The sequence below is a fragment of the Sturnus vulgaris genome, chromosome 17 (assembly GCF_052056855.1).
Source record: "Sturnus vulgaris isolate bStuVul1 chromosome 17, bStuVul1.hap1, whole genome shotgun sequence".
NCBI lineage: Eukaryota > Metazoa > Chordata > Aves > Passeriformes > Sturnidae > Sturnus > Sturnus vulgaris.
In genome coordinates, this window is record NC_142259.1 from 7,833,031 (window position 1) to 7,846,716 (window position 13,686).

A 13,686-nucleotide genomic window follows, 5' to 3' on the forward strand; every position below is an offset into this window, starting at 1 on the left:
TGTCTTCCTGTTAAAGCACATCCCACCTCCAGCCCTCTGGAGCACTCTGAGCAGAGGTGATGGATTTGGAGGCAATTCCACACTGGATAGATAAGGGCAGGATTTCCCAGTTAGGTGGGGTCTCTCCAAAGAATCTGTCAGCTCAGGGTATCTGTGAGGCCGTGACGTCTGACCAGGCTGTAGGCAAGTTGGATGGGAATGCTGGGCACGTCCTGGTGGCCTGGACAGGGAATACCTGGCTCTGTTACTATCTCCACAGTGTCTTTACACTGGAAAAGGTGCTGTCTGTTCCTTCATTCATCACAACATGTGGCACATCCCCACACAAGGGCTTACTGCTCAGTACTGCAGCCCTGAGACTGCAGAAGTATGAGCAGCCGGGGGTGGCAAGTGTTTTGACACATTTTTAGTCGGAACATCAATTTTATTTAGGAAAAAAATAAAAAAGGAAGGTATTTTATCAGGGCATGACATCTCAGGCACGTCTCCATCCTGACAGGCTGAAAGGATGATGTACCAAACCAGGCACCCAGAGCTGGCTGAGTCTGCGCCTCCGGGTTGTTGCTCAATGATTTACCTAACTCCCAATATCTCCAAGGAAATATTTGCAGTGGAAGTCACCAGAAACAAGACCTTGTTTGTTTTGCTCCCCACCAATTATTTTGGATGTCCCAAAATGACATCACCTGCCTTTTTCCTGCTGTGAAGCTCTATATATGAAGATACTGGATCCCAGTGATCTTCAGAAGACAGGGACGTTGACTGCAGAGAGAACTTGGCCAGGTAAGAGCAAAATTATTCCTCAAAAAGTGTGCTCCTTTCTTCTGCCTCTGCAAACCCTCAGTTTTCCTTTGGGAGTGCTGGCCTTTTAACAAAAATTATTATTCTTGCCTGCTGCCTGCCTGAATTATGCTCTGAGAAGTAAATGGTGCCTTTCAGTGCAAGTTTCTCCAGAAGAGATGTGCGTGTTCATTGCATTTGCAGTCCTTGCAGAAGAAAGGGTATTTCCGGGTTTTCATAAACAATTATCACTTAAATTATCTTTGGTATAACTCGATTATCTGCCATAGATTTCTAGCTAAGGTGAATTAGACCTCTCACACTTGTTTTGATCCCTTTTTGATGAGTTATTTACATTTAAATAGATTTGGAGCAATGAAGTTCATTTTGGTTCTTTAAAAAAGAAAAAGAAGCTACTTTAAGTTTTAGGTCCCACAGAAATATTTCACTGACATTGAAATGTTAAAGTTTACTTTCTTTTTCTTACAATTCTATCAGGTATTTCCATGCAGAGGGAAGCATCAGATTCTGATGTTTGTGTAGAAATCATGACATTCACCCTGGAGGTTCTCTCCTTACTAGATATGTTGGTGCATTTGTATACTCTGTAGATTTTGTTGCTTTTCTTGTAGAGAAAATCATGTCATAAATGTCTTGTTTCCCCATTCTGTGGCATGCAAGATTTGTTTCTTGGAGAAATCTCCATCCAGAATGGATGTGCCCCAGATCATGCAGCTCAGTCACGCCATTGCTCACCAGCACTGGGGGGGTCACAGCAGGAACATCCCAACAATCCTTTCCTTTCCCCTTGGCTGCTCTGGCCATTGGTGTTTGGAGTAACTGGTGTTGACATTCTGATTCCTCCTGCAGGAAAGTGCCACCAGGAGGGTTACTGTCCATCATCACCAGTGTGATGAGGAGGCAGGAGAGGTGCCAACAGCTTCCTTCCCCATTCTGTCTTCCCTGACAGGCATTCTTTCTTTCTCCTCCTTCCTTTCCCTTTCCTCCCTCCATGGGTTGGTGCTCACTCTCCCAGCACTGCACTGATGGCAATCACTTCCCACAGTTATCAGGACTGAAGATGTCAGTGTTGTGGACAATTGTCCTCCTCAACAGCCTGCTGATCCCTTCACAAGGACTTGGACTCTTGTCCTTGGCTGGCAGAGCAGATATGGATGGTAAGTGTATGTAAGAGACAGGATTTATCCTTCTTTTGAGGCCAGTTCTCTTTTTGTTTCTTGACCACGCTCAGAAAATCAGAAGCTGATGCAGATCTGCTCAGCAGTAGTGGCAATGCTGGTAATTTACATTTATAAAGCACTTTGGAGATGGCACTTCAGTTATTTTACCATGGTTGGTGCCACCACCTCTTTCATATGAAAAGGGGCAGGGGAGGGGAGGGAAGAGTCAGGCTGGCACACCTTGTATGCTGAGTCCACAGCATACAGTAGCTCACAGTGATCTCTGTTCCTGTTCTTCAGATTTTAGAGATACCCCAGCCAAAGGTGTTCCCCAGAGAGCTCCAAGTGGTCTCCTTGGTGGGAATCTGCTCGGCGGTCTCCTTGGCAAGGACGGAGTCGTTGGGGGTCTCCTTGGCAAAGATGGTCCTGTAGGCAGCCTCCTTGGAAAAGATGGAGTCGTTGGGGGTCTCCTGGGCAAAGACGGTGCTGTTGGGGGTCTCCTTGGCAAAGATGGTCCTGTAGGCAGCCTCCTTGGAAAAGATGGAGTTGTTGGAGGTCTCCTGGGTGAAGATGGACCTGTTGGCGGTCTCCTTGGTGGAGGTGGTCTCCTAGGTGGCAATGGTCTCCTTGGTGGAGATGGTCTCCTAGGTGGAGATGGTCTCCTAGGTGGTCTCCTTGGTGGCAATGGTCTCCTTGGTGGAGATGGTCTCCTAGGTGGTCTCCTTGGTGGCAATGGTCTCCTAGGTGGAGATGGTCTCCTAGGTGGTCTCCTTGGTGGCAATGGTCTCCTTGGTGGCAATGGCCTCCTAGGTGGTCTCCTTGACCAAGATGGCATCCTCGGTGGTGTCCTTGGTGAAGGTGGTGTCATTGATGGTCTCCTTGGCAAAGATGGCCTTGTTGATACTCTCCTTGACACCGTCCTGGAGCTTCTCATTGGCAAAAATGGTCTCCTTGGCAAGAACGGTCTCGTTGGCAGCCTTCTTGGTAGGAATAGTGAAGAACTCATGGGGTGAGTGCGAGTGGGAGATGGTGTCCCTGAGCAGCCCCGTGTGTCTGAGCCAGGCTGGGGAAAGGAGGTTCTGTTCTGGAACCTGCACACACAGGGCCCTCTCCCTCCCCTCCTGGGGTGGGTTCATAAATGGGGATTCACCTGCTGGGAGTTTCTGCTGTGCCTTGTATGTGCCACAAGCTGCTCCTGGCTGGTGAGGGTGCCTGATGACCCGGGGGAAGAGGACCCCAAGAGCACAGCTGCAGTGCTGGGGGCTGAGGGGACAAGGCTGTACAAATGTGCTGTTCACTGCCTTTTCCTTGTTTCAACCATCCAGACTGAGAATTGTGAACAACACACTCCCCAAAATAAGTCTGCGCTCCCTGCCAGGCTTTGGGCACCAAGTGGACTTCAACACGCAGCTGCTGGTGGAGAGCAGGTATGGCATGTCCATCAGGGGATGGCTTGGGGCAGGGGGTCACCATCTCTTTGGAAAGAAGTGTCCTGAGCTGCCTGCTGTGCTTCCCCTGGGCAGTGCGCCAGGCCAGCCAGTCTGCGAGCAGGTGGAGGTAGATGCGACCATGATGGTCCAGGACATGTGGACAGCTCACCAGAACGCTCTGAACTGCAAGACTGTTGACATAATTACCTCTGTGAGGTATGAACCAGGTGTGAGATAACATCTGTGTGAGTGGGTGGCCCATGGCCAGCCCGTGACTCTTGTGACACCTTGGTGCTGTTGGTCATTGATGGCAGCACTTTTCTGCCTGGTGCCTCGAAGGGGATCTAGCTGTCAGGCTCAGAGGGGAACTGTTCATCTTTTTCTAAAATTTGGGCTAAGAAAAGAACATTTCTGGGTGTGGCAAACCTAGCACTGGGCAGGATTCAGAGGGCTTGGGAATGATAATAATTCAGCACTGAGTATGGACAATGCAAGCGAGGCCTCTTGTATGAAGTCCTCTTACTTTCCAGCATTATTTGTCACTTGCTATTTCCTGTTTTCCTGTTACCAGACCCAGAGTGCCACTTCTGGAGGAGCCTTTGAAACGCTTCCTTAGCAATGCCCTGCAGGATCTGGTGAGTCTGCAGAGCCACCTTCATGTGACTCGCCAGCACAACACTGGGTGGGCAAGGAGCATGGGCAGGGCAGGCAGCAGGCCAGGCTGCCCCATGGATGTGGATATTTGCACAGCTGTGAGCTCAGCAGGGCGGTCAGCCTGTCCTGCTGAAAGGCACCCGCACCATCACCTGTGCCAGGCTCTGCTGGCAAACAGAGCCAGGTGCTGGTTTAGCAGCCACTGCCCCAGGTGAGAGCCATGCTGGTTCAGAGGGGCTGCTCACCCACTCGATGCTGAGTCCTGTGTGATGGGATGTGCCCACATGTGCAGCCCAGCAGAGCCCTCTGTCACTGGCTGTGTTGGTGCCATGTCACCCACCGGTGCAGGGGGTCCCAGGACCCTCTCACTCCCCTCTGCTTCCCCAGGGCTGCAACATCATCAACGCCAGGCTCAGGGTGTTGAGCTCCCTGCTGGGCTCCAGGAACCGTAAGTGTTGACACCTCCTGTTCCCCTCCTCCCTGTGACATCCTGCCCTCAGCATTGCTTGGCTTTTTACGTTAGGTAAATACAAATATTTTAGCGATTTTCTAAAACCACAGCTCGCAGCTCAAACCCAACATTCAGTTTCCCTGCCCCAGCAGCAGCAGCCAGCTCTTCCTGCAGAAACCCAGCGCAGGAATGGTTGCTTTTAGAAACAACATTTTTGCTGCAAACTATTGTTTTCTAGTGTTTTTTCTAGCAGGGAATGCTATGAGCAGAAGCTACTGCTGGTTCCAGTAACTCCTGGGACCATGGGATTTGAGAGCATCCCCTGCCTTGGCAGCTGAGTTTTCTTCCCTGTGTTCACAGAGGTGCTCCCACTCGGGGCTCTGGGGGACCTGCCCTCCTTCTCCATCCTCAGTCGTGACGCCATCCAGATGGATCTGAATGTAAGTGCTGCTGTGTTCCCTGGTCCCAAAACCTCAGACTTTGGGGAATTCATGGTGGCTGTTTGTCAAAGGCAACTCAGATTTCAGCTGCCTTCAGGCACATGTTCACAGGAAGGTTCTGATGAGTCTGCCCCAGTCACATCCCTGCATTGCCACTGCTGGGTCTCTACCTTATGTTTGCCTGTTAATCCTTGATGATGGCATGAGCAAGAGTGCCTTGATGCTACTTAATTAAGGATAATTGTAGCAGTCTCATAGTTTTTAATCAGAAAAGTTTAATTTCATACAGGAGCAGCAATCACTGCTCACAGGCATATTCTGTTTATAAGTGGTTTGTCAAAGTTTGGTAATTGACAGAGACCAGAATCATGCATAAAACATCAGTGTCTTTCCAATCAGGGTATGTGGCAGTGTTTCAGTGGGGAAGATGTAGCAGATGCAGCCCTTGACTGTGCCAGAGCAGCCTGGAGCAGCCCTGCCATCATTTACGTGCTGACAAACTTCGTGTGAGCCTCTCCACGAGGTGCACAGGCAGGCAGGGTGCCCAGTGCAATTCTCCAAGCACCACCAATATCCCTCCCTGCTCTGTCCCCTGTAGCTCCTGTCTGAGAATGCCAGGGCTGGCATGATGACCCCCATGCAGGGACTGCCACTCACTGCCAGCCTGCAGTTGGCCACTGGTCGCCCACCCCGGCTCAGCCTCCCCCAGGACACCCTCAGCGCCCTGCTGGAGCAGGTCCAGGGGCAGGGAGCCCTCAACCTCAGCATCACCAGCTTGATGGGCAGCAATTCCCCTCTGCAAGGCCAGGTCAGTGTCCTGCTTGTTCTTGGGTGACCCAAGGGTGTCCACCTTTGCCTGCTTGTGTTTGTGGGGTCCAGCTGAGCCCAGTTTGGGCTTTGCACAACTCCTCCTGGGCAGAGATGTCACCGGTGCTGTTCCCACAGGTTCCCCAGAGCAGCTCGCTGACCATGTCTGCCCTCTTCCCCATCATCCCCCAGGTCAGTCACCTTCTCCATGTGCATTGATTCCCACCCCATCACTCACCCCACCCCTGCCCTGACCTTCTCTGCCCCTGCAGCTCACCCGGCTCTTCCCTGGCTCTCTGCCACTGGAGCTGCGTGTCCGAGTGAGCAAGGAGCCAGTAGTGACTGTGAGGGATGGAAGAGCCACTGTCACCCTCAAAGCCACTATCGACGCTGCCAGTCCTGCCCTGCAGACCCCCCAGGGGCTCCTGTTCTCCGTCGATGTGGTGAGTGAGCTCCCAGGGGATGAGATGCCTGTAACAGGGCAATGGCTGAGGCTGGATGGCTGCTGCCGTCCCCTTGGCTTGCCCTACCCTTGGCCCTGCAGCATTTATACTTTTGTATTTACTGCATCATCAAAACAGTGATGCCCAGTCCTTTAAACAAGCTCATAACCAAGCATAAAGTGTAAGTGAAATGTTTCCAGAATAACACAAAATAAAGACAGGAAGGCGAACCCTGGGGAGAGAGATACATGATGCCATCTGTCACAAAAATGTGGCTTCTCGGCACAGACAAGTGTTTTTTCTCAGAATGGGTAATTTACAAATACACTTTTCAGTCTTGGGAGCTGTGCAGGGGAATAACCTCATTTCTTTCATTGTTCCATTTCCAGGACATTGTTCTGAGCATCACCCCATCAGTCTCTGATGGCAAACTGCAAACCTCCCTGGCTCTTGACAGGTAGAGCCCAGCTCTGCGGGTGGGGGGGCTGTGCCTGGGGACAAATGGGGCTGGTAGGGGACAGGGATGTAAACATGGTAAAGATGTCAAGGGCTGCTGGAGCCTTCCTGCCTCCTCACAGCCCCAACCTCAGACCAACTGCACGGCTGACATGATGAGAGAGTTGTTAAAAAGTCGTTCTAATTCTAAAATCCTGTATCTTTACAAGAGTGAGAAAACTTCCAGACCAAGAAAAGGCCTGGAGGAGGCTGCACCAACACACCCCAACTCTTCCTTGTTTTTATCTTTTGTAGCATCAACCTGACACGGTTCCCCTCGAGTCTTGACGCTCCCAGTGTAAGTGCAAGCACTGGATCGAGGTGCTGCAGTGAGTGATGCAATGGCCAAAGGCTCTGTGTAGGAGAGGATAAACAAAAGCTAATTCTTCTTCAGTTTTCACCCTTCTACAATTGCCCTCTGCCCTGCAGAACCCCTGTGCCCTACAGCAGTGACAGTTGGGTGTCTCTCCTCACTTGTTGGCAGCAGAATGGGCATGCTGGGAATGGGAGAGGAATAATCAAAAAGAAATGACCCAAAGAGCATATCCACCCTCAGTCCTGGGAGTGTTTCACTGAGGGAAGCTTCCTAGTTCTTGTATTTCATAGCAAACCGGGTAGAACTCAGCTGATAACCCTGTCACGGCTCAATAACCATTGCTCTCTTCTGCCACTGACACATCCTCTTCCCTGCAGGCCTCCTCGTTCGCAGAATGGCTCAAGAAGGTCCTCACAGCTGTATATGTACCTTCTGTTATAGGTATGGGGGGTCAGGGTGCCCTCTCATCTCAGATTCTGCTGGATTTGGGGCTGCCCCCTCCCCTTGCTGCCTTCATTCTGGGTTTCATTCCTGTGATGAGATTCTTACACCTGTTTGTGCAGATGCCTTCCGTGTGTCAGTCCCACTGCCCAACGTCCTCAACACCAACCTCAGGAACGTTGAAGTCGACATTACTGATGTAAGAATTGAGTTTTCTCACTTTGCTGTGTCCTGGGGGGCGGGAATGTGCTCACCCAGGGCTGGGACACACATATCCCCCAGCCCTGCATCACCCTGGCCAACCTCATTTCCTATGGGCAGCTCCCATTTTCCCTCTGCTGGTGTGGACTCACAGGAAAACCTCATCTGGGATACAGAGAAAAGCTGGTGAAAATCTGAATGAGAAAACTGAGCAGTTTTTGTTCTGCTTGTTCCAGGTGGACGACTTTTCCGGCCAGACCACTCTAGGAAATTCCTGCTCGAGAGGAGCCTCGATGCTGCTCCCTTTCTGAGGCAGCACATGCACCCCAAGCCCTGCTCGGCTCCACTCTCTCCCTCTTCCCTTCTCCCAAGTGCTGCCCTGTGCTGTGGCTGTGCCCTGAGCAGGACAGGCAGCAGGCTCTGGCCAGCATCAGGATGGGAAAGCTGCTGGATGTTTGGGGGTCCCCGTGGCCACTTTTAACACCCATAGCCAGGAAGCAGAGCTCTTAGGCACAAAGTGTGCTCTAGTGTTGCTCTTTCAATAAAACTTCTCACTGTCACAGTTTCCTCTCTGGATATTTATTTATATGTGTTTCTGGCTCCCCACGCCTGTTTGCCTGCTCCATGCCCCTGTGCCACATAGCACATGGATGGGTGGGGAGGCTGTGCCTTCAGAGGACAAACTGGTACCTGAAGAGAGCATTTCTGGAGCTCAGCCTGCGGCACCAGGTGTGAACCAGCCTCTCAGAGGGGCACTGGGTTGGGTGCAGGTGAGTGCTGTGCTGCAGCCCATCTCTCATGCCCATGGTGGGGAGCAGAGGGGAGCTTGTCATGCAGTGCTGGCACAGCTCTTGCTGGTATCTCCCTCTCCTTTGAGCCCTTTGGAGCAGCTCCTGCTGGCAGCAGGTGCCACATGGAGCCTGCTGGTGCTGGTTGTGCAAGGCTCTGTCCAGAGCCAGGCACAGACAATGTGGCCACACACTCCATAGGGATTTACTTAAGTGTGTGTTATCCCCTTGTTGTGTAAGGCGCACCAGGTTGTAAAAAAAAAATATTTGATCTCACAAAGGTATTAAGTGTTGAGGACACTGGAACAAAAGTGCCCTTATGGCCAGGAGTGGCCGTGGGGGTGTCCCAGCACAGGGTTTTTTTGGAGGAAACACCGTCTGCTGGGAAGGAGCTGGCAGCTGCAGGATGGGTGGGACAAGCCTCAGGAATCACTTCTTCAGGTTCCTCGAGCACTAAAGGGGACAAAAATCTCCAGGCACTATTCCAAAGCCTCCCCATGCACTTGCTGGAAACTTAAAAAATTCTTCCTGTACATGCCAGCCCGTGTGCGAGTGTCAGCAGGGATTTCTGTGGAAGAAGCTGATTTCCCAGCACAGCTCTTTCAGGTCGGGCAGCCTCACGTGCTGCAGCAATGGAGTCTCAGACACCTTTTCCTTCCCTTTTGCCCTGGGCTCTTGGGTTACAGTGCTGCCCAATACTGGCTGTCCTGTAACCTGTGGCTCAATGCTTTTCCTGATTTACAAGTCCTTATTTATGGTGGAATATATAAAACTCACAAACAGTGCTTTACATCCTCAATCCACTAGCCAGCTTTGAAAATTTAAGCACCTTTCCACTTTTCCTGCAGCACCATCCCTATAGAAGTATCTGCTGTGTGGGTTTCACCTTATCAGGAGCTGAGCAAAGCCAGGCTTGAAATTCAGGATAAGGTCAGATAAAGAAAGAGTTCAAAAAGTGTTACAAGATACTGTGAGCCTGGGGGGACAGAGCCTCTGTTTTATCCCCAAACCTTATGATATACTCTGGTAAGCCAAGAAAAAACATGGGAATAAATCCAACAATAGTAGGAATGAAGGTGAGTAATTCTAGTTTATATTTAGTGACTAGTCTGAAAAATCAGAAAAGAGGTTGTTATAGCAAAATAAAAATCTTTTTCTGGAAATCCATTCATTTAACATGGAAGCTTAAAGAGGTTTAGTGTAGTGACATCCTTTTGAGGTTCTGGTTATTTTTATCATTGTAAGGTAAAAATAGGCTATTTTAATAAGAAGGACCAGTGTGAGTCACTGATATAATTTCTCGCCTCAGGGTGAGATGGGCTCAGGTTGGGCTGTAAAGAAGTAAAGGAGTTTTGAGTGATAGTGGGTCACCAGTGCCACTCCGGAAGACAGGAACCAATGGGAGTCCTTTGGGATTGACACCCTCATTCCATGGTCAGCCAGGAAAGGGAGAGGAATTGCACATGGAAGGGGAAGAGCACGATGCTTGTGAACAAACCCCCCCTTCCAAACTGAGTCTGGAGTAGTTTTGTTCATGCAATTAAAATTTCAACCGGCCAGGTTCTTAAAAGGAGAAAGCTCTGTGTGGGATCTGGTGGCTGCCTGGAAATCGCGCAGGTTTGCAGGGCAGGAGAGGCTCCCGAGCCGGGCAGGGAAGGCAGAGGAGGCAGAGCAGGAGCCTTTGCCCGTAGAGGGTGCACGAACTGCGCGCAGCTCCCGGCGCTGCCCCGCTCCGCTCCGCTTGGGAGCCCGGCAGAAGCACCAAAAAAAAAAAAAAAAAAAAAACCAACAAAAAAACCCAACAAGGCAAAAGGACCAAGCCTCTGGCAAAACTGGAAAGTAACTTAAACAGGAAAATAAATGAGGAAATTCCGTGTCTTTTGCCAGTTCTGGTCTGAGTGGCCGCTGACTCCCCCATCCCCTGTGGGCGAGCGGTGGTGCCAGCTGGGCTCAGAGCTGTCACTCGCTGTGTCCCTCTTGCTGTCCCGGGAGGCTGAGGATGGTGGAGCTGGGTGTCCCTGCAGCTGCTGCCTGGCACGGGTGCTTACCTCAACCCTACACTCGAGTGCCCTCAATGGCAAGAGGTGGGTCGGGCTGGGGCTGGTGCTGTGGTTGTTTGGTTAAATCGGTTAAAATCAAAGTTAAAATCAGACTCATGAGAGGGTGAGTGATGGAGGTGTCCTCCTCTGCTGCCATGACCCACCTCGCCATCAAGTTCTGCCAACCTTAACCCAACCCCTGCGAATGGCAAATGTGTGAGGGCATTTCCCTGTTACACCTCTGCCTCGCACCATCCCTGCAGGTGACAGCCACCCACTGGCTGTGTCACAGGTGGTGACCGGTGGTCTCTGTGCACCCCTCACACAGCCACAGAGAGCAGTGTGCTGTCCCAGAGATCTCAAGGCACAATTCTGTCCCATGTGCTGCGTTTAGAGGTTTTTTTAATGGGCATGGCATGTGGGTCTTCTGAGACGTGAGCACGTAGTGTAGGAACCACTCAGTCTGAGATTTTCTCTGCTCATTTAAGGAGACTATACACCAGCAGATAAAAGGCAGCAATAAATTTCCCATCGGCTATTTTGGGATGCAAATTACAGTTATCTCATGCAAAATCCAAGCAGAAACGATTCACTCTGCTGCTGCAATTGCCTTGCTCCGGGAGGTCTGTGCTCCACACTATTCACAGGGAATTGTTTAACAAGACCCATTTTCTTTGCAGCAGGTTGTTTTCATGGTGCTCCTTTATTTTTCCACAGCCTGCTCCCAGTTGTGGATAATTTATTGGCAAGTGTCCTGAACAGGCTTCTTCCTAATCTGGTAAATCAGAAAAATAAGGCATTCCAGGAAGGAGCAACGAGTCTGAAAAGATCTGGTGCAGCTCCCTGTGGCATTGCTGGTGCCTGGAGCAGGAGCAGAGCCACTGTCCCAGGGCTGCTGCATCCACCCAGTATCTTGGAATTAGTGGGAAACACATTTCTTGTCTCTATCAGTTTCTCCTTCCTTCCTTCATTCCCAATGTGATGTCTGCCCAAATGCTGAGAGTTTCTAATGATGCCCTGGACTGTGCTGTGGATTCATGGAATCTCTCCTCCACCTGAAAGCCCCAGGATCTTTCTAGCCATCCCCCACAGGCTCCTGGGTCTCCCCACTTCTCTGAGGAAGTTGCCCAGGGCCAGACCCAGAGCTGGTGTAGTCACCAGCAGGGCTACCATTCCAGGTGCCCAGTGCTCCCATGCCCAGGGAAAGCCTGGCAGAGCCAAGCAGGGCTGTGTGTCCTTCTCTGGCTCTCAATGTGGGTTCTCACTGACCTTCCCCAACTCTTGCAGCTCTGCCCAGTGCTCAGCATTGCCCTGGACTCGTCAGTGACCAGCTGGGACTCCTGAACTGTGAGCACACAGTGGGTCCCCGTCTTGTCCTGCCTTGTGCTGTGTGTCACCCACTCCAGCTGAGGGAGGACTGGGACACCTTTCCCTCCTCTGCTCCACCCTGGCCCCACATCTGCCAGGAGCAGGGGTCCGGGAGCTCCCTGCCCAGAGTCCACTTGAAAGCCAGGCTCTTCTGGATGAAAAGGAACTTCAGGTAGGGGAGGGGGATTTGCAGCCAAGTACAACAAGGAATCACCGACTCCCTTCCAGCACTGGTGCCCCTGGATTTGCTGGGCAGCATTCCATGTCCAGCTTTCCCCTGGTAACTGGCCAATTCTCAAGGTGGACTTGAATGTGAGTCCTGCATCTTCTCCTTTCATCTGTGCACATGGCTTGGGATATTTCCCTTCGGTTCATCAAGGTCTCCTTCAGCCAAGTACAGCTGGGCAGGGGATTGTGGAAGCTGGCAGAGGTCCTGGCTTCGTGCCTTGCTGTCACCTCTGTCATGGGAGAGAACAGCAGGGCTTAGGTTACACAGAGTTTTGGAGAAGGAAGTGTCACAGGCCCTGACTCGGGGCCGTGCATGCAGCCATTGCACAGTGAGGGAATGTGAAGTTAACCGTAAAGGCAAATATTGCAAACATTTTGACTTGTGTTTCCTTCCCCTGGGATTCCAGACTGTCATTGGGCATGTGGCTGGAGGCCTGGTGGACTATCCAGTGAGAAAGCCAGAGACTGTCCCCAAACCCCCACAGGCCCCCATGCCACCCCTGCCACCCACAGTGGGCACCAGCTTCTCCCACTGGGCCTCTTGATGTCCTTCTTCAGCTGAGACACTGCTGGGGTGGGTCGCAGGAATTGAGGATCAGACCTGTCCTGGAGAGCAGCACTGTGCAATTGCTGCATCAGTGGGCAACCTGCTCTGCAGCTGCTGGTGACTTTGTGCTCCCACCAGCAGAAACTCTTCATTTTTGTGTGCTGGCAGATTCTCAAGGTAAACCCTGAGCCATGAATTGCTGATGGAAATTGCAGTCCCCAAAGCACCAGTGGTGACCTGAAAGAAAAATCACAGAGGTGATGGTGATCCACCCAAGTGATGTCCCTCTGCCTTCTGAACAACACATGTATGAAGGAACAGCCCATGCAGAAACTCCTTCCATAGTTCCCCCCCCACCACAGGGCAGTTTCCTCACAGATAGGACCTGCACCCAACGTGGCATGGCTGGGCTGCAGCCTGGCCAGAGGCTGGAGGAGCCACCTCAGCCCTGACCTCTTTGTTTGACCACAGGACACCTTGAGGAGACAGGGTCTGCACCACAGGGGGGATAGAGTTTGGGACTGAGACCTGGGGAGAAGTTCAGCAGTGACTCCCTCTCCTGTGGCACTGTGCTGGGCTGGTTTGTGTCCCACAGGTGTGCTGGGAGAGGAGGTTCCTCCCTAGACTGCTGAAAATTGACTTCACCTGCCCCAGGATCCCACTGAGTGTCTCTCTATACCCAACAGCAGTTGGTGTTATCCCTGTAAATGTTGCATCCTGCCTGCATTCTTGAGCAGAAGGAAGGCACGTGTATTTTCCATGGAACATTGTTTTTTGGACTCTTTTGTGGCTGCTGGGAAGGGTGTGTGTGTACTTTGCATTCTTGTGCTCAGCTTCAATAAAGTCCAGCCCTCTCTGCAGCCACAGCAGGTGTTCAAGCCTCTGGGGAGGGCAGGTGTGGTGAAACCCCAGGGCTCAGGACAGACCTCAGGTGGGAGGGCTGCAGTCCCCTCTGTCTACCCCCAGCTCAGGGGGTGCAGAGCTCTGCCAGCAATGCTGTGTCAGACCCAAATACATCAGACTCTGCAGGGCCTGGGCCCAAAGCTGTGGGGTATCCTGTTCATGCTGGGCACCCAT

At 51.6% G+C, this 13,686-nt stretch overlaps 1 protein-coding gene across 1 annotated transcript; it reads left to right on the forward strand.

Annotated features, from left to right (window-relative positions):
• Positions 1-520: 520 nt before the first annotated feature.
• On the forward strand, positions 521-8,186 carry LOC148221814 (BPI fold-containing family B member 3-like). The gene is made up of 16 exons (XM_088175075.1): positions 521-783; positions 1,847-1,958; positions 2,262-2,970; positions 3,287-3,388; positions 3,485-3,607; positions 3,963-4,026; positions 4,433-4,493; positions 4,857-4,936; positions 5,535-5,744; positions 5,882-5,935; positions 6,016-6,186; positions 6,576-6,643; positions 6,937-6,979; positions 7,375-7,438; positions 7,561-7,637; positions 7,876-8,186. Exons 2-16 carry the CDS (start codon positions 1,862-1,864, stop codon positions 7,948-7,950), a joined length of 1,998 nt encoding a protein of 665 aa, XP_088031201.1. The 5' UTR covers positions 521-783; positions 1,847-1,861; the 3' UTR covers positions 7,951-8,186.
• The last annotated feature ends 5,500 nt before the right edge of the window (positions 8,187-13,686 follow it).

Coding starts and splice junctions, on each gene's coding strand:
- LOC148221814 (XM_088175075.1), top strand. CDS start 1,862: ATGTCAGTGTTGTGGACAATTGTCCTCCTCAACAGCCTGCTGATCCCT. Junction 5,745..5,881: donor ATTCCCCTCTGCAAGGCCAG/GTCAGTGTCCTG, acceptor CTGTTCCCACAG/GTTCCCCAGAGCAGCTCGCT. Junction 6,644..6,936: donor ACCTCCCTGGCTCTTGACAG/GTAGAGCCCAGC, acceptor TATCTTTTGTAG/CATCAACCTGACACGGTTCC.